We start from the raw sequence: 24,129 nt of genomic DNA on the forward strand, positions 1-24,129 counted from the left end.
TAATTATAATAATAAAAGTGATATTTTTACCCAATTGAAGGGGTGTCCTCGTCATTGTCTTATGCTGATGGCAGCATCATAGCCATAGGCTAGGCTGTATGATCTATTGTCTGGATCTCTGGTTTTGATAACCATAGATATAGAACCCTAGATAGATAAGCTGGTGTTGTCGAGCCCCTATATGATATATTGTCTATGCTAATGCCTTTATCTGTTCTGAAGATGGTGCTCCTCTGAGTGGGCTGTCGTGGCCGTCATCTCTGGCAGTGCATTTGTTGTTGTTGTTATTAAGCTGTAATACCTCACTCTGTCCTGCAGATGGTGCTCCTCTGAGTGGGCTGTCGTGGCCGTCGTCTCTGGCGGTGGTGGCTGTTTCCTTGTCTGGTCTCTTCACCTTTGTCTTCCTCATGCTGGCCTGCCTCTGCTGCAAGAAGGGACACATCGGCTTTAAGGTGAGGCTCAGACACCGACGTACGCATGGACGCACACACACACACACTCACACAGACGCGCACACTGCACCATGTACTATTTTCCATTTGGAAGTGCTGTTCATATAAGTGACCTGCAAACTAACACAGAGCTGATGACAGCAATTAGACGGGTTTGACATGTTACTCCCTCAAACTGCTCTCAGATAAAACCTCCTCCAGTGACTGTGTGTGTGTGTGTGCTCTGACACATTTTTAGCTCCTAAGCAATTTTGCAGTATTTTTTTTTAAACATTATTAGCCTAGAACATTTTTTTGAGTTATTACATAAACCGGAAATAACTTTGGGATATCAGAGCGGCAGTAACTCACCAGCATTCCGACCAGAAATACGGCTTTCCCGAATTGGATCCTTTGTTCGTACCCTCCAGGGCAATTTAACGTATGCCAGAGGCTGCTCCAAGACTCCGCTGGCAGAGAAGAGGTATTCGTAGTGGACTTCTAGTCTGACTCAGGTGTGCACTTCTGAGTATATTCCTCATAAATGTTCAGTCCCTGGACAATAAAGTAGACCAGCTCAGGGCCAAGATCTCCTTCCAGAGAGACAACAGGGACTGCAACATACTCTGTTTAACGGAATCATAGCTCTCTCCGGATATACATTTACTGTCCCAGTCCATACAGCCAGCTGGGTTCTCAGTACATTGTGCAGATAGGAATAAAGAACTCTTCGGGAAGAAGAAAGGTGGAAGTGTGTGTTTCATGATTAACTACTCATGGTGTGATTGTGGTAACATACAGGAACTCAAGTCCTTTTGTTCACACAACCTATAATCCCTCACAATCAAATGCCGACCACATTACCTCCCAAGATAATTATCTTTGGTTATTGTCACAGCTGTGTATATTCCCCCTCAAGCCGATACCACGATGGCCCTTTAGGAACTACACTGGACTTTTTGAAAACTAATATCTCGAGGCCGCATTTATTGTAGCAGGGGATTTTAATAAAGCAAATCTGAGGAAAACGCAACCAAAGTTCTATCAACACATTGCCTGTAGTACTCGCACTTTGTTACTCTCTCTTCCGGGATGGCTACAAGGCCCTCCCCCGCCCTCCCTTCGGCAAATCAGATCACAAATCCATTCTGCTCCTCCCTTCCTATAGGCAGGAACTCAAACAGAAAGTACCCGTGCTAAGGTCTATTCAATGTTGTTCTGACCAATCGAAATCTATGCTTCAAGATTGTTTTGATCACGCTGACTGGGATATGTTCCGGGTTGCCTCTGAGACTAACATTGACGTATATACTGACAAGGTGACCGAGTTCATAAGGAAATGTATAGGGGATGTTGTTCCCACTGTGATGATTAAAACCTAGCCAAACCAAAAACCGTGGATAGATTGCAGCATTCAAAACGGAAAGCGTTACCCACCGCATTTAAGTCCTCAAAGCATGCACAGACCAGCTGGCTGGAGTGTTTACAAACATATTAAATCTCTCCCTGTCCCAGTCTGCTGTTCCTACTTGCTTCAAGATGTCCACCATTGTTCCTGAACCCAAGAAAGCAAAGTTAACTGAACTAAATGACTATCGCCCCGTAGCACTCACTTCTGTCATCATGAAGTGCTTTGAGTGTCACGGATCCCTCCGGAACTTTCATTACACACACCTGTCCCCTATTCCCACTGATTAGTACTTGTATAAGTGTGCCCTTTGGTTTCCATTGGGCTGTCCATTATTGTTACAATGTCCATTGGTGCGTGTGTGTACCTGTGCTGTTTGTTTTGGGCTTTCGTGCCATTGTGGATTGTGCAGATGATTACGGGTCTCGTCCCGTGTGTTAATCATTGTGTGCATGTGTTATTTATTCAAGGTACTCCTCGCTCTTTTGTTTGGGTTTCAACACTGTGTTTTTGTATGGTGTTTGTTTGGTCTTCGTCCCCTTGCCTTTACACGGCATGCCGTAATTTGGGTACAATAGAAAAAACTATTACGCATTCCTGCGTCTGTCTCCTGAATCATTTATGCAAGCGTGACATTGAGAGGCTAATTAAGGATCATATCACCTCCACCTTACCTGACACCCTAGACCCACTGCAATTTGCATACGGCCCACGGACAATGCAATCGCCATCGCACTGCACATCTGGACAAGATGAATACCTATGTAAGAATGTTGTTCATTGACTACAGCTTAGCCTTCAATACCATAGTACCCTCCAAGCTTATCATTAAGCTTGGGGCCCTGAGTCTGAATCATGCCCTGTGTAACTGTGTCCTGGACTTCCTGACGGAACGCTCCCAGGTAGAGAAGGTAGGAAACAACACCTCCACTTCTCTGATCCTCAACACAGGAGCCCCACAAAGGTGCGTTTTTAGGTCTCTCCTGTACTCCCTGTTCATCCATGACTGAGTGGCCACGCATGCCTCCAACTCAATCATCAAGTTTGCAGACGACATAACAATGGTAGGCCTGATTACCAATAATGGCGAAACAGTCTACAGGGAGGAGGTGAGGGCCATGGGAGTGTGGTGCCAGGAAAATAACTTTTCCCTCAACAAAACGAAGGAGCTGAACAGCAGAGGGAGCACAGCAGAGGGATAGCAGAGGGAGTACGCCCCAATCCAAATCGACGGGCCGCAGTGGAGAAGGTGAAAAGCTTCAAGTTCCTTGGTGCACACATCACTGACAATCTGAAATGGTCCACCCACACATACAGTGTGGTGAAGAAGGCACAACAGCGCCTCTTCAACCTCAGGAGGCTGAAGAAATTCAGCTAGGACACTAAGACCCTTACAAACTTTTACAGATGCACTATTGAGAGCATCCTGTCAGGCTTCATCACCGCCTGGTACGGCAACTGTATCGTTCGCAACCGCAGGGCTCTCCAGAGGGTGATGCGGTCAGCCCAACGCATCACTGGGGGCATACTGCCTGCCCTCCAGGATGTCTACAGCACCCGATGTCACAGGAAGGGCAAAAAAATCATTAAGGACATCAACTATCCGAGCCACGGCCTGTTCACCCACCGCTATCATTCAGAAGGCGAGATCAGTACAGGTGCATCAATGCTGGGACCGAGAGACTGAAAAACATCTATCAAAAAAAAGTTTATTTGTCACGTGCGCCGACTACAACAGGTGTAGACCTTACAGTGAAATGCTTACTTACCAACAATGCAAAAAAAGGTATTAGGTGAACAATAGGTAAGTAAAGAAATAAAAATAACAGTAAAACGACAGTGAACAATAACAGTAGCGAGGCTATATACAGTAGCGAGGCTATAACAGTAGCGGGGCTACATACAGGCAACGGTTAGTCAGGCTGATTGAGGTAGTATGTACATGTAGATATGGTTAAAGTGATTATTCATATACGATGAACAGAGAGTAGCAGTAGCGTAAAAGAGGGGTTGGTGGGTGGTGGGTGGCGGGACACAATGCAGATAACCTGGTTAGCCAATGTGCGGGAGCACTGGTTGGTCGGCCCAATTAAGGTAGTATGTACATGAATGTATAGTTAAAGTGACTATGCATATATGATTAACAGAGAGTAGCAGCAGCGTAAAAGGGGGGTTGGGGTAGGGGCACACAATGCAAATAGTCTGTGTAGCCATTTGATTACCTGTTCAAGAGTCTTATGGCTTGGGTGTAAAAACTGTTGAGAAGCCTTTTTGTCCTAGACTTGGCGCTCCGGTACCGTTTGCCATGCGGTAGTAGAGAGAACAGTCTATGACTGGTGGCTGGGGTCTTTGACAATTTTTAGGGCCTTCCTCTGACACTGCCTGGTGTAGAGTTCATGGATGGCAGACAGCTGTCATGATGTTGGCCTGAGGGGGGAGGTTTATGACCCCCATAAATACCTTTCCCCTTTTTCCTCTCTCTACTCTACCGATGTGACTATTGAAAATTCCTTTGTTAACATAGAGAGTCTGGTGACATCAGAAGATGGGAAACGGAACCATATTTCGGTAATCCAACCAGTTGAAAATATGCGTTGGGACTTAATGAATATGATGTCAGTTCAGTTGGCGTCTGAGACATGATTACTGATGATAGGACGACATAAACTGTATCTTGGATAATCTACACATTCTAGTTATCAGATTCACGTGGAATTGTTGTGCAATTTAAATGTTTAAATATGAAACTATTTGTGAAAAGATGAAATGTAACTTTTAGCTTCTTAATGAGAGAATGGTTTGTCAGAAGAACACCACTCTGCTCACTCAGAAGCCCCGCCCAAGTGAACAGACATGGGTTATAAACTATGAAACACAGCCCTCTCTCCCAATCCTATATAAGCCCCTTGACGAAAATGTAACTTTCTGTTCCGAGGACGTTAGGGCGACGGTCCTACGTTAACTTCTTAAGGCTGCAGCCTCGCGTCGGTACACATATGACAACAGCCACTTCAAGTGCAGGGCGCGAAATTCAAAAGATATATTTTTTAAATATTTAACTTTCACACATTAACAAGTCCAATACAGCAAATGAAAGGTACACATCTTGTGAATCCAGCCAACATGTCCGATTTTTAAAATGTTTTACAGCGAAAACAGCACGTATATTTATGTTAGCTCACCACCAAATACAAAAAAGGACAGACATTTTTCACAGCACAGGTAGCATGCACAAAGCCAACCTAACTAACCAAGAACCAACCAAACTAACCAACAAACAACTTCATCAGATGACAGTCTTATAACATGTTATACAATAAATCTATGTTTTGTTCGAAAAATGTGCATATTTCAGGTATAAATCATAGTTTACATTGCAGCTACAATCAGAAATTGCACCGAAAGCAGCCATAATAATTACAGACACCAACGTCAAATACCTAAATACTCATCTTAAAACATTTCTGAAAAATACATAGTGTACAGCAAATGAAAGACAGGCATCTTGTGATTCCAGCCAATATTTCCGATTTCTTAAGTGTTTTACAGCGAAAACACAATATAGCATTATATTAGCTTACCACAATAGCCAGAAACACAAGCCATTCCCCAGCAGCAAAAGTTAGCGATCGTAACAAACCAGCAAAAGATATATAATTTTTGACTAACCTTGATAAGCTTCATCAGATGACAGTCCTATAACATCAGGTTATACATACACTTATGTTTTGTTCGAAAATGTGCATATTTAGAGCTGAAATCAGTGGTTATACATTGTGCTAACGTAGCATCTTTTTCCCAGAATGTGCGGATATTTTTATGGCACTCAACTATTCTGACCAAATAACTATACATAAACGTTACTAAAAAATACATGTTGTATAGGAAATGATAGATACACTAGTTCTTAATGCAATCGCCGTGTTAGAATTCTAAAAATAACTTCATTACGACATCCAGCTTAGGTATAGCGAGAGAGTACCCAAAATCTGGGCGCAAACGACTATTTCACATGTTCGACAGATATATGAAATAGCATCATAAAATGGGTCCTACTTTTGATGATCTTTCATCAGAATGTTGTACAAGGGGTCCTTTGTCGGGAACAATCGTTGTTTGGATTTAGAATGTCCTCTTCTCCAGTCAATTAGCACGGAAAGCTAGCAAAGTAGCCCGAAGCTCTCCTTCCTGAACAAAGGCACACAACGCAACACGCCTAACGTCCCGAATAAATTTCAATAATCTAATAAAACTATATTGAAAAAACATACTTTACGATGATATTGTCACATGTATCAAATAAAATCAAAGCCGGAGATATTAGTCGTCCATAACGACAGCTTATCAGAAGGCAAATCCAGGTCCCTTCACGCGCTCTCCAGAAAACAGGAAACTGGTGACACGTCATGCCGAGAGCTATTATTCGACCCCAGATCAAGTTACACACTCCATTTCTTCTCTCACTGCTTGTCGACATCTAGTGGAAGACGTATGAAGTGCATGTATTCTAATAAATATCAAGGACCTTTATAGGCAGGGCCTAGAACAGAGCATCGATTTCAGATTTTCCACTTCCTGTTAGGAAGTTTGCTGCAAAATGAGTTCTGTTTTACTCACAGATATAATTCAAACAGTTTTAGAAACTAGAGAGTGTTTTCTATCCAATAGTAATAATAATATGCATATTGTACGAGAAAGAATTGAGTACGAGGCCGTTTGAAATGGGCACCTTTTATCCGGCTACTCAATACTGCCCCTGCAGCCCAAACAGGTTAAAAGGGCTCAGATAATAACCTGTTCCAAGGATGTGTGGACTTGAGGTCCCCACGTTGAAAGGACAAAGACCACCTACAGAACTAAGCCACTCTTAGTCCAAATCAATTCAATCAATTGAATTTACCACAGGTGGACTCCAATCAAGTTGTGTTTGTATTTGTATTTATTATGGATCCTCATTAGCTACTCTTCCTGTGGTCCAGCAAAATTAAGGCAGTTATCCAATTTTAAAAACATGACAATACATTCATAACATATTTCACAACACACTAAGTGTGTGCCCTCAGGCCCCTACTCCACTACCACATATCTACAACACAAAATCCATGTGTACGTGTGTGTATATGTTATCATGTATGTGTATGCATGTGTCTGTGCCTATGTTTGTATAGCTTCACAGTCTGATTTTACTACTTGCATCAGTTAACTGATGTGGAATAGAGTTCCATGTAGTCATGGCTCTATGTAGTGCTGTGCACCTCCCATAGTCTGTTCTGGACTTGGTGACTGTGAAGAGACCTCTGGTGGCATGTCTTGTGGGGTATACATGGGTGTCTGAGCTGTGTGCTAGTCATTTAAACAGACAGCTTGGTGCTTTCAGCAAGTCAATACCTCTCAGAAATACAAGTAGTGATGAAGTCAATCTCTCCTCCACTTTGAGCCAGGAGAGATTGACATGCATATTTTTAATGTTTGCTCTCTGTGTACATCCAAGGGCCAGCCATGCTGCCCTGTTCTGAGCCAATTGCAATTTTCCTAAGTCCCTCTTTGTGGCACCTGACCACACGACTGAACAGTAGTCCAGATGCGACAAAACTAGAGCCTGTAGGACCTGCCTTGTTGTTAGTGCTGTTAAGAATGTAGAGTAGCGTTTTATTATGGACAGTCTTAGCTACTGTTGTGTCAATATGTTTAGACCATGACCATTTAAAATCCAGGGTTACTCCAAGCATTTGTCACCTCAACTTGCTCTATTTCCACATTATTTATTACAAGATTTTGTTGAGGTTTAGGGTTTAGTGAATGATTTGTCCCAAATACAATGCATTTAGTTAATTGTTTTAAATTTTGGACTAACTTATTCTTTGCCACCTATTCTGAACTATCTGCAGCTATTTGTTACGTGTTGCAGTCGCTGTAGCAGCTGACGTGTATAGTGTTGAGTCTAGAGGTCGACCGATTATGATTTTTCAACGCCGATACCGATACCGATTATTGGAGGGCTAAAAAGCCGATACCGGTTAATCGGCTGATTAAAAAAATAATGACAATTACAACAATACTGAATGAACACTTATTTTAACTTAATACATAAATAAAATCAATTTAGCCTCAAATAAATAATGAAACATGTTCAATTTGGTTTAAATAATGCAAAAACTAAGTGTTGGAGAAGAAATTAAAGTGCAATATGTGCCATGTAAGAAAGCTAACGTTTAAGTTCCTTGCTCAGAACATGAGAACATATGAAAGCTGGTGGTTCCTTTTTCTTATGGCTGCATCCCGCTACCGGGATCGATATGACAGCAGCCAGAGAAAGTGCAGGGCGCCAAATTCAAACAACAGAAATCTCATAATTAAAATTCCTCAAACATACATGTGTCTTATATCATTTTAAAGGTATTCTTGTTGTTAATCCCACCAAAGTGTCCGATTTCAAATATGCTTTTCAGCGAAAGCACTACAAACGATTATGTTAGGTCACCATCAAACCACAATAAGCACAGCCATTTTTCCGGCGAAAGATAGCAGTCAGAAAAAGCAGAAATGGAGAGAAAATAAATCACTAACCTTTGATTATCTTCATCAGATGACACTCATAGGACTTAAGAATAAGAAGTTAACATGAGTTTTCAATATTCCCAGGTAAGAAGTTTTAGGTTGTAGTTATTATAGGAATTATATGACTATTTCTCTCTACACGATTTGTATTTCATATACCTTTGACTATATACCTTTGGATGTTCTTATAGGCACTTTAGTATTGCCAGTGTAACAGTATAGCTTCCATCCCTCTCCTCGCCGCTACCTGGGCTCGAACCAGGAACACATCGACAACAGCCACCCTCGAAGCAGCGTTACCCATGCAGAGCAAGGGGAACAACTACTCCAAGTCTCAGAGCGAGTGACGTTTGAAATGCTATTAGTGCGCACCCCGCTAACTAGCTAGCCATTTCACATCGGTTACACCAGCCTAATCTCGGGAGTTGATAGGCTTGAATTCATAAACAGCAGAGCTGCTGGCAAAACGCACGAAAGTGCTGTTTGAATGAATGCTTACGAGCCTGCTGGTGCCCATAATCGCTCAGTCAGACTGCTCTATCAAATCATAGACTTAATTATGACATAATAACACACAGAAATATGAGCCTTAGGTCATTAATATGGTCGAATCTGGAAACTATCATCTCGAAAACAAAACATTTATTCTTTCAGTGAAATATGGAACCGTTCCGTATTTTATCTAACGGGTGGCATCCATCAGTCTAAGTATTCCTGTTACATTGCACAACCTTCAATGTTATGTCATAATTACGTAAACTTCTGGCAAATTAGTTCGCAACGAGCCAGGCGGCCCAAACTGTTGCATATACCCTGATTCTGCGTGCAATGAACGCAAGAGAAGTGACACAATTTCACCTGGTTAATATTGCCTGCTAACCTGGATTTCTTTTAGCTAAATATGCAGGTTTAAAAATATATACTTCTGTGTATTGATTTTAAGAAAGGCATTGATGTTTATGGTTAGGTACACGTTGGAGCAACGACAGTCCTTTTTTGCGAATGCGCACTGCATCGATTATATGCAACGCAGGACACGCTAGATAAACTAGTAATATCATCAACCATGTGTAGTTATAACTAGTGATTATGATTGATTGATTGATTGTTTTTTATAAGATAAGTTTAATGCTAGCTAGCAACTTACCTTGGCTTCTTACTGCATTCGCGTAACAGGCAGGCTCCTCGTGGAGTGCAATGTAAGGCAGGTGGTTAGAGCGTTGGACTAGTTAATTGTAAGGTTGCAAGATTGAATCCCTGAGCTGACAAGGTAAAAATCTGTCGTTCTGCCCCTGAACAAGGCAGTTAACCCACCGTTCCTAGGCCGTCATTGAAAATAAGAATGTGTTCTTAACTGACTTGCTAGATAAATAAAGGTGAAAAAAAAAAAAAAAAGAGGTTTATGAAAACCCTGAAATCGGCCCTAATTAATCGGCCATTCTGATTAATCGGTCGACCTCTAGTTGAGTCATCTGCATACATAGATACACTGGCTTTACTCAAGGCCAGTGGTATGTCATTAGTAAAGACAACAAATTAAGGGGCCTAGACAGCTGCCCTGGAGAATTCCTGATTCTACCTGGATTATGTTGGAGAGTTTTCCCTCTGTGTTCTGTTAGACAGTTAACTCGTTATCCACGATATAGCAGGGGGTGTAAAGCCATAACGCATAAGTTTTTCCAGCAACAGACTATGATCGATAATGTCAAAAGCCGCACTGAAGTCTAACAAAACAGCCCCCACAATCTTTTTATCATAAATTTATCTCAGCCAATCATTAGTCATTTGTGTAAATGCTGTGCTTGTTGAATGTCCTTCCCTATAGGCATGCTGAAAGTCTGTTGTCAATTTGTTTACTGTAAAATAGCATTGTATCTGGTCAAACACAATTTTTCCCAAAACTTTACTCAGGGTTGGTAACAGGCTGATTGGTCAGCTATTTGTACTAGTAAAGGGGGCTTTACTATTCTTAGGTAGCTGTCACGACTTCCGCTGAAGTCGGCCCTTCTCCTTGTTCGGGTGGTGTTCGGCGGTCGACGTCACCGGCTTTCTAGTCACCACCGATCCATTTTTCTGTTTCGTTTTGTTTTGTCTGCATAATTACACACCTGGTTTCAATTCCCCTATTATGTTCCCTATTTAACCCTCTGGCTTTCATTTCTGTTTTGTCCGTGATTGTTTGTTACGTTAGTGGTTGTTGTTTTTTCTTATGATGTTTTGTAATTATTCCCTTTGTGGAATTTTGCTGTGATTTGAGTAAACGTTTTGTGTTTCGCTCAAACACCTGTGTCCTGCATTTGACTCTGCTACTTCGCCGTACACAACCCTGACAGTAGCAGACTGAATTTTGCTTCCCTCCAGCCCTGAGGGCACACACTTTCTTGTAGGCTTAAATTAAAGATTTGGCAAATAGGAGTGGAAATTTCATCTGCTATTATCCTTTTAAAGTAGTTGGCAATATTAGTCAGTTTTGTGATGCATGAGCCATCTGATTCAATGAATCATGGAGCTGAGTTTGTAGGCACTGGTTACAGTCTATAGATTTATCTTGAGTGGGCAGCTTGATGAAATCCAGTCAATATTTAAGTCACCCAGAAAATGACTGTTAGGACTTGGTGGTCTATAGCAGCTTTCCACAAGAATGGGCTTTAGGTGAGGCAGATGAACCTGTAGCCATATTATTTCAACAGTATTTAACATGAGTTCCTCTCGAATCTTTACAGGAATGTGGCTGTGAATTTAAACAGCAACACCTCCACCCCTGGCATTTCTGTAAATGTTATGACCTTGTCTTGCTACCACTGTATCATCAAAGCTATTGTCTAAGTGAGTTTCAGAGATAGTCAGAATATGAATGTCATCTGTTACTAGCAAGTTATTAATTTCATGAACCTTGTTTCTTAAGCTACATGTGTTAACATGGGCTATTTTGAGCACTTTTCTGGGATACATGCTTGTTTTCATTGCTTTACTGGGAAGCTTAGAAGAAGTAGATATTCTCATGTTATTTATGTTAGTGCAGGGTGAGCTACACACAGTGGACTTCCTACTTGGGGCCCACAGCCTCAGTGCTAACAGCATAGATCTGGTTCATAGGCACATGATTGCTGCATACAATAGCTGCAGGATCAGCAGAGACATTCAGTGCAGTTAGAAGGACATAAATTAGGTTACTTACATTGTGTCTACCAATGCCCCTGGTATAATGTACATTTGCTAAAGCATTATGATGACTCAGCAAACCAATGGTTGGGATTTACTGAGCTGGGCTTGGGTCATTGATAAGTCATTGTCTCAATGCAGCCTTATAATTCTGTGAAAGGATCCAGGAACCCAAATGATTTGGGTGGATTCCATCCTCCTTATAAAACGTGTTTTGTTTCCAAAAGGTTTCGAAATGGTCAACAAAAGCTACACCCAGTGAGCTGCAATAATCACGTAGCCAGTTGTGAAGAGAAAGAATCATGCTAAAGCGTTCAATACCACGATTGAGAGAGGACACAGGGCCAGATATGATGGGTATTTTATTAGTGTCTAGCAGAGTCAATCAGCTCTTTGAAATCCCCTGTTAAGAGCTGCCCTTCATAATGTCATTGTAACCCACATGGACTATGATAGAATTGATGTCCATGTCCTGGCGTAGTACATTTGTGAGCAGCTTAGTAATGTCATTTACTCGACCTCCGGGATAGGACATTGTTTTTGCACCAGGAACAGTCACATTATTACTATGGAGCTGACCAAAATCCCGGCTGGTGAGAAGGATGAGGAAAGGATGAGGTTGCCTGCATCGACTTCGAAATCGTAGGGGAAGGAGTAAGAGTAGGCACAGCGGCCGCAGACACAGGAACCCCCAGCAACGAAGGTGCAGGAAGATCAGGCTCCAGGGCTGTGAAACTATTTGTTGTTTGTATCTGCTCTAGGCCTCTCGTTGGGAGTGTAGACTGTCTTCGTCTTCCACGGCTCGTGACATGTGACCATCTTTGATTGCCATGCTCCTCTTGCTGTGCTCCTTCGACTCCGATATCAGATGGGGGAAGAGAGGCAGGAAATGGCTCCCCTGGCGAATGAACTCCGGGCAACACCGCCCAGTCGGATTACGAAAAATTACAAGATGGAGATGCATCCAACATGCGCGAACTCTGTCCAGCCACCGGCGTAGAAAAGGTAAACATTCCACCCTGTGTTTTCCCAAGTTCCTTACGAAGGCTGGTGACCTGCGTGATCAAGGAAGGCAACTTAAGCCTATAATCCTCGGCAAGCAAACAATTGTCGCATTGGAACTCTGAGTGATCCAGTTTGTCCCAAAAAACAAAGCGTTGTAGTTACAGCTCCTAAAGCGCTAGAACCGTTCAGTTACTTCTCCAGACAAAGGAGGTCTCCATTGGAAAACTCATCTGGGACTAACTTCGTTAACTAACGTTAACAGCTTAGCTAGGTTAGCGGCTCTTTCAAGCAAACTTTAACCTGTCAGTTAAGCGGGATTCTGGGACAAGAAATTGAGGTCCTAGCTGGTAAAAGAAAACTGCGTCGCGGAATCCATGCAAAAACAAGTTAGCTATTTATGTTGAACAAAGATTAGTTCTTTTTTTGTTAAAATAACAAACCAAGTTTTGCCAGCATACAGTGTTCAGCTACGCACTTTGATGACGTATGGGTTGACGCGATGTTAGTGAACAATGTAATGCTAGAATTATCTCAAGCATGATCAATGGAAACAGCATGCACCTAAGCTCAATTTTGATTCTTATAGCAAAGGGTCTGAATACTTATGTAAATAAGGTATTTCTGTTTTAATTATTTTATAAATGTGCAAAAAAAAAACTGTTTTCGCTTTGTCATAATGGGGTATTGTGTGTTGATTGATACATTTTAGAATAAGCCTGTAACGTAATAAAATGTGAAAAAAGTCAAGGGGTCTGAATACTTTCCGAATGTACTGTGTGTGTATATATATATATACACTGTATTTATAGTCCGGACTCCGACATTGCTCGTAATATATTTATTTATCTGAATTCCATTCTTTTACATTTAGATTTGTGTGTATTGTTGTGAATTGTTATGTCGTGTCTTTGACTATGAAGATTAATTGCTATGACATGCTATTCTATAAAATAATTTCTCCGTAATTAATATTACCTGATTGAACTAATCATGTAAATATAATTAACTAGAGAGGGACACCACGAAAGAATATTTATAGAGCTGTTATCTTCCGAATAAACTCTTAAAGATTTAGTAATATTTTACATCCATAGCAGTCACATTAATCGTCATTTTATTCAGTCTCATCTGAAAGTGGTAAATCCTTGGTTATCTGCAAGAATCCTGGCTAACAAGTTGAATCAGCAATACAAAATTGGGTTTAATTATTTATTTACTAAATACCTAACTAATCACACAGAATCACACATAACACAATTAAATCATAACTTGATTACAAACTCGTCATAAAGGAAAACGTCCCTAGCGGGCGGAATAGATATGACAGCTTGTTACACAAAGAAAAGGGGCGGGATTTTAGTGAAAGAGCGGGAGACTGGAACATAGGCGAAGCTGTGTTATCGTAAATACAGTATCTTATGCATTCTAAATTACCGCCCATTTGAAGAAGGAAAATGCAATAAATATTTACTCTGAGCTGCGCTTCAGTAGGTTGGTGGTAGATGGAAGACCGTATCGCCAACCCGAGTCCTCTGTCCTTTGAAGAATGTCTCTGGTGGTCACTGGATACTTTGGAGTAACGTCGTGTGTAGTAGACGGGATACTCTGACTGTCCTTCCTAACCTGCGTTTGTAGCAGCTGTTGCCAACTCAACGGCTAGGAGGTATCACTTCTGTAGTGAATACGAGTTCAAAGTTCATACCATTTGCAACCAAAGTCCATGCTGATGTTGGCTTAGTTCTGTAGTTATTATCTGAACCATTCTGACATCGGATCGTCATCCTAAATGTACCCGGAACAGCAAGTTATATTTTTGTCAATGGCTTTTATAGTGGAGGGAGAGGGGTGTGTCTGAAAAGTTTATAACCCATGTCTCTTCACAGGGGCGGCCCCTAGTTGAGCAGAAGCCCAAATTTATGAAAATCCAAATCTCTCATTTGGAAGCTAAAATTACATTTAATCTCTTCACAAATAATTTAATATTCAAACATTTGAATTAAACAACAATTCCATGTGAATCCGATACCTCTGACGTTTAGACTTTCCACAGTAGAGTTTATGTCATTCTATCATTGATGAGAATGTATCAGAGGGCAACCGAACTGACATCATATACCTTAAGTACCACCGCATATGTTCAGTTGGTCGGATTACCAGAATATAGTTCATTTCCCCCCACTTCTGATGTTCCCAGAATCTCTATGTTAACCAAGGGGTTTTCTTATGTCACATCAGTTATAGTAGGGAGAGGGAAAAGGGGGGAAAGAGGTATTTATGACTGTCATAAACCTACCCCTAGGCCAACGTCATGACAGTCCCCCCATGTTGGGTTCAATCTTGCGATTAACCTGCATGTTGCAAACCAACATAAAAATGACCGTGGGTTGTCCTGGTTGTGGACCATCGTTGTGGTCCCCCTCTGGTGGTCGACCCGGGTAGGGTGTCTGCAAATGAAGAAGTCTGCTCCATGGCTGGACAGCAGATGTCCAGTTGGTGATCACTGTTGCAGTCCCCCCTCTGGTGTGGTCGACCCGGGTAGGGTGTCTGCAAATGAAGAAGTCTGCTCCATGGCTGGACAGCAGATGTCCAGTTGGTGATCACTGTTGCAGTCCCCCCTCTGGTGTGGTCGACCCGGGTAGGGTGTCTGCAATTGAAGAAGTCTGCTCCATGGCTGGGCAGCGGGGGTCCGGATTGGGATCGCCGTTCCGGACCCATCGTCTGGTCGTCCAGACTGGAAGATCTGGGCAGTAACTTAGGCAGATGTTAACAACGCACACACACTCATGAAATATATCATTACATTTCCTCCCAAATGAGCGGCGTTGTGGCACTAACTGATGGTTGTATGAGGAAGTTGTTTATGGATCTATCACTTTCTACATGCCTAAGAAAATGAAACAAAATGAATGAAAGCATAAACAAAACAAAATATAGTTATGCCACCTTAACCATCTAATTGGACTGTATTCTATCTACGTCCATGGTCTTGGCAAAATGACCCTATCATGGCATTGTCTAATGTCATATCTAGGGCTCTTCTAATTTGCGGGGTGTTGGTTAGGGTACTATCCTAAGTTGATAACTATATGATACGTCTACAGCTGTAAGGCACTAGTTTTGGGCAGTCTACAGGGATGACCTATGGACTTCTGAGAAGAAAACTGGTGAGTGCTGTAGAGTTAAAGGCCTCAAAATAAGTGTTCAACTTTACTAAGGCTGGTATTTTGCTCGGACCCTTAAGTGATCCTAGCATAAATCCTAATTGGATGTTCCGTTGTACATGTGCGTTTATGCGTACGCAAGCACACATGTCAAGGGAAGGAAACCAAGTATCCTGGCAGATTACAACTTGTTCAGAATGAGTCTGACGTAGTCAGGTAATTTTCAGGTCAATGCCTGGAGGTCAGTCAGAATTGGTGTCGAGGGAGTCTGTAGTGGTTTTACTACCAGTCACTGTCTTCCACTATTGTAGTGGCAGTAGGTATGAAGAAATATACTTCATAGCTATGTTATCCACGGAGGAGCTAACCTCATGACGGAAGTATTAGACCAGTCGTACGTGGTGTGATCGTGGTTCCTGCCTTCTAATAACTTTTCTCCTGAACGGAGGGTTCTATTTATTAGTGGCGTGTGTAACCATTGGAAGAGTGCAATGGAGATTCCCTTCCCTGCCTTGCACTCTGAGTGACTCCTATGTTGCTATTATCAATAGCAATTTAACTTGTGAGGTTACTAATCCTCCTACTGAGTGTTGTTGGGCTGACTGTGGTATTGGTACTGGTACTCAAGGGGTCCAGTCGTCCTACCGATTTATTCTGAAATGTTATCCTACAGGAATACATGATTAGAGCATTTTACTAGTTGTCTTGTAGTGACTACTACACATGGCAAGGAATGATTATTGTTGCCATTTGTTTTGGAGGTGGACAAGTCCACTGGACTTCCTTTACGACCAGTGTGGTACACCTCAGTAATATCTTAGATGTGTTCTAAAATAATCCCCGTCTAGGGGCCTGTCTGCTCCTCACTGTTCTCAAATGGGAGTTTACAACTAGATTTGATTTATGCTCTGGCGGTCTCGTACGGTGTTGTCCGTAGTCTCGACCCCCCCACCGGCCTCGATAAGGCTCATCATGGGTCTGGGCTACTATTCCCCCCCTTTGTGTCTCGGGATCCCCCCACCAGCATGTGGTGTTGGTATCCGAGGCGCAAACGAAAGGTTCGGACCCTATGTACGAGTTGTCAGTGGCCGCGTTATGAGAATGGCTGTAACCTTTCAACCAAATCTCCTGGTGTTTGTGCTTCAACACCCTCAGTGGCTGTCGAGGTCTGTCAGACACCACCGCGTCCGCGTGTGGCAACCTCTTCAGTACCTGCGAACTGAGACGAGGATATCGGTCTGTGATATCGCAAAGTGTTTCACCAGTGGGAGTCATCGGGTCAGTTGCTGGACTGACGCCATTAGTGTCATTGTAAGGGTTGACAGTCCCCCACAAAGCGGAAGGTGTGTCATCGGAAGCAGAGTATACTCTGCGCATCAATGTTTTTCTTGCTGAGACGGCCGCAGTGCTTGCGGACGAGAAGTTCATCTCAACTACCGTATTGCATGACTGCAAGGAGGAGGAAAGTAGCTCATTCACAGAGACAGCTGGCTCGAAATCATGAAAAGAATGGTCAATCAGATTGGCTGATGGAATGTGTTGAGATATCCTAATATCTCCTTGGATCGGATTCTGCACCAAGTGTTTATTAAACGTCTTTTTCCCAAGGGGTGCTTTCGACAGATACCCCTCGTGAATGATTGCGTAGCAGCTAGCGTTAGGGAAAGACAGTGTGGTCGGTGGAGAAGGCACGGTAGCCTGTGACCATACCTGGTTGGTTTTCCAATCCATCAATGGGAGTAACCGATCCATCAAGTCTGCTCCAAGTAGCAGGGGTACAGTTTCGAGGCTAGTAACATACACAGGGTGGACGAGCGATACGTCCTTGAAGTGTAGTTTCAGCATGACTCTCAATGTGAGAGGCGAGGTAGTCTGAGTGACCCCTCGAAGTGTAGTATCGCATCGTTCCACTTTTAACCAACGTTTAGTTGGCTTTAAAGCCCTTTTTAGATCATCAAACAATGTTTGAGAGATGAGTGATATTGTCGCACCCGAATCAATTAGCGCATGACAAGTTAAGCAGTCCTCCAGGACTGTTTCCAGGTATGGTCGTTTCGATTTGTGTTTAGTGGACATATTCCCCACAAAGTGGAGTGGTCTTTCGCAACAACGTGATGTGTCAATTCTGTTCAAGGTGGAAGCAGATCGACTTTTCCGATTTTGAGTGGGCTTGGCTTTGACGAAGCGTTTGACCTTTTTCTTCGCAACCTTTGTATCAGAGTCTATAGACAAAGCCCGTGGGCTTGTTTCTTGATCAATCGGGCCCTGGATAGGGTCTCGAGTGAGAGCAGTAGGGATTTGAATTTTAACGTCCTTGCTATGGGTGTTAATTCCTGCGGACCTGGTGTCCGATAATTCCCCGTCTAGTCCTTGTGACTTCTCTTTTACCCTTTTCTCAAATGTTTCTCGCTTTAGTTCTTCACGTAGTGGAACTTCTGGAGAACATTGGTCTACGTTTTGATCATCCTTCAACCCTTTGTTACCCTTGTGCTCTGACACTTTGCGTGGGTTGGGTGCAGGAACGTAGTGAACAGGTCGATGTAGCGGTAGTCGTTTTGATGGCGACGTGCTTTACAGTTATTTCGACCGCGGAGGTTATTGGAATCATGGTTTCGTGGTAGAAACTGTTGTGCGTCACCTCTTAACGCTCCAATACCTGATAATGCACCCTCTGACTGGAGTGAGTGCTCCTGGTCAAACTTCAAAACCGAGTGGTCAGGGCTCTTGGCGTTGCGAGCTTTTGATGCCTCAAAAGCTGTGCTTGCAAGCTCTCTGAGTTGTAAGATAGGCAAGCCAATGTGGGCTGCAGGGCCCAAGTAGGTAATGAAGGTGGGATACATGTTCGACAGGAACATTTGTTTAAATGGTAACAGGTCTTCCATACCTGTTTCAGTGAGTAGGCCAAAGTAAGCTGAACGAAGCCTATGATAGTAAGCTTGTGGGTGTTCATTCCGAGCTTGTTTGACCGTGTTAGCCAGTGAGCTATCGTGTTTGCGAGTTGCAGAACCACTGAATTCTAATTTCAAAGCTGTGGCAAGTTTAGCGTAGTCATTTAGCACGTGTTGCTGTTGTAGGCGAATGAACCTTGTCACGTGTCTATTCAACGTTCGCTTCAACAGGTAAACCCTGTCAGAACCCGTAGCGTTCGGGTAGCCATCCAATGCGTCCTCTATGTCAGCTAGGAACGTCTCAGTATCGTTTGGCTGACCTGGAACGGGGTCAAAGGTGGGGAAATACTTGACGAGTTTGTCAAGGTATTCCGCGTCAAGCGGGCGGAGAGGGTTGGCTTTATCCTGTGGGGTAAGTGGGGCCAAAAGGCCAAGAGAAGAAGCCAAGCTTTGGCTTTGTTGGCCAAGAGGCGCCATATCACTCAGTGCCGAATGGCCAAACGGAGAAGACTGGGGGACACCTGACGGAGGCAATGTCTGAAACCTATCGTCTTCACTCCTTTGAGTACCGGGCTCCGGTTGCTTGGATGGATAGTCACGCTGTAGAGCGTGACCCTTCTGGACTTCCTCCAGATGGTACTTAAGGGTCGTATTCTGCTGCATTGCAGAGTCCACTTGGGTGCTTAGAGTACTGATTTTGGACACGTGAGTGTCGCACTTGCTCCTTTCGGTCTCAAACTTATCTTTCATGGTTTGCAAATAGAGGTCTTGAGTACGAAGCGAGAGATTCAGTGATGAGATTTCTTCCGCTTGCTTAGAAATCAAGATTTCCATCTTCATCACCCGAGTTCTCTCATCATTCATTTGGTCAGCGACTTCAATGAGTTCTGCTGATTTGTCATCCAACTTCGTCATTGTGTTCATCAACTGATCGTCTTTGGTCTGCAGAATTTTGAGTAGAACCGTGTTACTCTGAGTAACGTTCAACAAAACTGCCTGCATGTTATCAAATTGCGCGCTCCTATTTGTAGATAACTCAACAGATTTATCTAGTTTGGAGTGGACTACCTCGTATTTAGTTTTGGCTAAAATCGAGTTGTTCCTGGAGACAACGATTTTGTTGAAGAGTTTGTGCTCGTTCATCGTCATAAGTATTTGCCATTACTTTCAATTGTTCAGATTTCAAACGCAGTTCCTCGACTAGCAGAATGTTTTCATTTCCTGCTTTTGTCAATAGTTGCTCAGTTCTCTCCACCTGTCCCCTCATGCTAGCCATGACTGGCACGTGCTTCAGCTGTGCACGGTGGTATTGAACCGATGCCACATTTTTATGGCGATACATCAGTGCAAAAGTGGGGAGAACCGTCACAAAGCCTGTGTTTGATGGTTGATTTTGGAGAGCGTTCGCAATTTCGGCTGTTTTTTCACTAATGGCATAATTAGGGTTGGTATCGCTGCTGAGGTCAGAGATCAATCCTTTTATGGCTGGAGGTTCACTACTTAGCGGAGGAGTGGTGACCACTCCTTTGATAGCTTGCACATTATTAGAAAAAGTTAGAGGAAAAATGTTCCCTAAATTTATTCAAAGTTTGGGTTTGGACTTCATTGGAAGCTGCAGAGACAAGTTTAATCTATTTATAGATGTTGACGAACTACCAGTACTGTACCAGTAATGTGGAAGTTGTACGTGAATGAATTTACAAAAGCAAATTGAATTAATTAATCAATGCCAATGATTAATCCTACCTGTGTAGGCTATCTGGGTATTAAACTTTAATTAACATGAGATGTGGCTTCATCTAGGTTAATATGATAAGTTTAAAAGTGTCTCATTTGATTGGAAGAACATTAAATTATGTTCAACAATTTAACTTATTAATAACCTGATGAGGATAGAGGGCGCTATTTACACTTTGGGGGAAAAACGTGCCCAATTTAAACGGCCTCGTACTCTATTCTTGCTCGTACAATATGCATATTATTATTACTATTGGATAGAAAACACTCTAGTTTCTAAAACCGTTTGAATTTTGTCTGTGAGTAAAACAGAACTCATTTGGCAGCACACTATCTGACCAGGAAGTGGAAAGTCTGAAAATTATGCTCTGTTCAAGGGCCTGCCTATAAATGGGCATGACACGTATGAGTATACATGCACGTCATACACCTTCCCCAGGATGTCAAGATGCAGTGAGAGAAGAAATGGAGTGATTATCTTGGTCTGAGATGGAATACGTCCTCTTGGAATGACGTGTCACCCATTTTATGTTTTCAGGAAGGCGCGAAGTTGGTCCTGGATTTGCCATCTGTTTAGCTGCCGTTATAGGCGATTACTATCTCCGGCTTTGATTTTATTTGATACATGTGACCATATCATCGTAAAGTATGTTTTTTCAATATAGTTTTATTAGATTTTTGAAATTTATTCGGGACGTTAGGCGTGTTGCGTTGTGTGCCTTTGTTCAGAAAGGAGAGCTTCGAGCCACTTGGCCAGTGTGCTGGCTAATTCAAGAGGGAAAAACGATGTTCTAAATCCAAACAACGACTGTTCTGGACAAAGGACCCCTTGTCCAACATTCTGATGGAAGATCACCAAAAGTAAGAAACATTTTATGATGCTATTTCATATATCTGTCGAACTGTATACTAGTAGTTTTGCGCCCCGGTTTTGGCCACTCTCTCGCTATAACATAAGCCTTATGTCGTAATGAAGATATTTTTAGAATTCTAACACTGCGATTGCATTAAGAACTAATGGATCTATCATTTCCTATACAACATGTATTTTTTTGTAATGTTTATGAATAGCTATTTGGTCAGAATAGGTGAGAGTCTAATAGAAATATCCGCACATTCTGGGAAAAGGAAGCTACATTAGCATAATGGATAACCACTGATTTCAGCTCTAAATATGCACATTTTCGAACAAAACATAAGTGTATGTATAACCTGATGTTATAGGACTGTCATCTGAGGAAGGTTTATGAAGGTTAGTGAAAATTGATATCTTTTGCTGGTTTATTCGCTAACGCTAACGTGCCTATTGCTATCGCTAACGTGCCTTGATGAATGAATGCGGTTGTGTGTAGGCTATTGTAGTAAGCTAATATAATGCTATATTGTGTTTTCGCTGTAAAACACTTAAAAAATCTGAAATATTGGCTGGATTCACAAGATGCTTGTCTTTCATTTCTGTACACGATGCATTTTTCAGAAATGTTTTATGATGAGTATTTAGGTATTCCACGTTGGTCTCTATAATTACTCTGGCTGCTTCGGTGCTATTTTTGACGGTAGCTGTGATGGTAGCTGCAATGTAAAACTGATTTATACCTCAAATATGCACATTTTTCGAACAAAACATAGATTTATTGTGTAACATGTTATAAGACTGTCATCTGATGAAGTTGTTTCTTGGTTAGTTTGGTTGGTTCTTGGTTAGTTAGGTTGGCTTTGTGCATGCTACCTGTGCTGTGAAAAATGTCTGTCCTTCTTTGTATTTGGTGGTGAGCTAACATAAATATACGTGCTGTTTTCGCTTTAAAACATTTAAAAAATCGGACATGTTGACTGGATTCACAAGATGTGTATCTTTCATTTGCTGTATTGGACTTGTTAATGTGTGAAAGTTAAATATTTCTAAAAAATATTTTTTGAATTTCGCGCTCTGCCTTTTCAGTGGAATGTGGGAGGAGTTCTGCTAGCGGAACGCTGGGGCTAGACAGGTTAAATTGAATGAGACGATAATCCATACAATCTCTGTTGATTGGATATCATAAGTGTAAACAGTAGACCAAATGTTGGGCACATTCAACACTGTGGCACTTCTCCCTAAGGCCGAAACCACATGGGATTCCCGCTGGGGCGGGGCTTCTGTCAGTACTGGATTACTGAATGGGTTTTGAAAAACCCAAATTTTACTGATTGATCAATTTAATGATAAATCAAACCTGTATAGGCAATTTGTGAATTAAACTTTAATTAACCTGAGAAGTGCTTAATCTAGGTTAATATGAGAAGTTTAAAAGTGTCTCATTTGATTGGAAGAACATTAAATTATGTTCAACAATTTGACTTATGAAATTGAATGAGACGATAATCCATACAATCTCCGTTGATTGGATATCATAAGTGTAAACAGTAGACCAAATGTTGGGCACATTCAACACTGTGGTACACTTCCCCCTAAGGCCGAAGCCACATGGGATTCCCGCTGGGGCGGGGCTTCTGTCAGTACTGGATTACTGAATGGGTTTTGAAAAACCCAAATTTGACTGATTAATCAATTTAATGATAAATCAAACCTGTATAGGCAATTTGTGAATTAAACTTTAATTAACCTGAGAAGTTGCTTCATCTAGATTAGTTTGGAAAAAGTTTGCAATGTCTTATTTAGAGAACTCAACAATTTGGATATTATTTAAAATATCTATTTCAGAATGTAAATGGCCAGATTTACACTTATTAGTTCAATTGGATAAGACATTGATATTCGTCTGGATATCATAAGTAATGACTTGAGTGTGACCTGAATAATTCTTCATGAACCAATATACTGGGCACACTTCAGCGGTCACTGATTTCACACGCTGAAATAAAACGGAACTACCCGGGGCGGAACTTCCGTTCCGTGAGGCGGAGGAATTTCAACGTGGCATCAGAAAAAATGTGCTATTTTCCCTTGTTAGCTTTAGCACCTCGTGCCAGCTAACCCTCCTTTGTGCCTGAAAATGTAGCACGTAGGATTCCCTTGGCAGGGAAAAGGTTTTACTTATAACGTATTATGTTCAAACCCTTTTCGGCGTTTTTTGACGATGTTTTAACCGGAACACGCGGCAAACACGAAATGCACCGTGGTCTCCTCGCGTGGAATCGCGAGGGAGAGAGAGATATAATTATCGCTGGTGGAGCTATATCTCCTGAATTTCAATCGGCTGGCTCTTTGTCCTCGCTCTAGAAATTAATAATGACCTCGCCTACCCGCGTATGAAACGCGCCAGGCAGAAATAGCCCTGCGTTTGGCCAAACGCTCTATTTCTCAGATTTCTATAATTAGCTTTCTCAGCCTCTTACAAGAAATGTATTCGCTTACGTTACCTAATGGCTACGTCAGAGAACAACGCGGGGCGGGGAATCTCCGCGCACACACACCCAACAATGCTTGTCTATCACTCCAAAAATGTGTATAATAAACTTGGTATATTATGGAATCTGCTTTTAAATTTTATACAGGCTGAATCAAAATGAAAGCGTCATTCTATCTTAGACTCCTCACAACGGGGCATCATTATGTTTATATTAACCAAGACGTGTGGCCTAGTTCCATAAATGTTCCAATCCTTTCCGGATCATCGAACAATGGTAAATTCTTAGATTACAGAGTATACTCTTGGCTAACAAGTTGAATCAGCAATACAAAATTGGGTTTAATTATTTATTTACTAAATACCTAACTAATCACACAGAATCACACATAAACAATTAAATCATAACTTGATCACAAATTGCCGTCATAC

The 24,129-nt window shown here is 42.0% G+C and overlaps 1 protein-coding gene across 1 annotated transcript in view; it reads left to right on the top strand.

Moving 5' to 3' along the window:
• Positions 1–24,129, top strand: part of aatkb (apoptosis-associated tyrosine kinase b) — a 55,840-nt gene that overhangs the window by 3,075 nt on the left and 28,636 nt on the right. The window contains exon 2 of the mRNA XM_038990893.1: positions 319–452. Within this exon, the coding sequence (XP_038846821.1) occupies positions 319–452 (134 nt within the window). The remainder of the gene's footprint in view (positions 1–318; positions 453–24,129) is intronic.

The sequence above is a fragment of the Salvelinus namaycush genome, chromosome 4 (genome assembly GCF_016432855.1).
Source record: "Salvelinus namaycush isolate Seneca chromosome 4, SaNama_1.0, whole genome shotgun sequence".
In the NCBI taxonomy this organism is placed as follows: domain Eukaryota; kingdom Metazoa; phylum Chordata; class Actinopteri; order Salmoniformes; family Salmonidae; genus Salvelinus; species Salvelinus namaycush.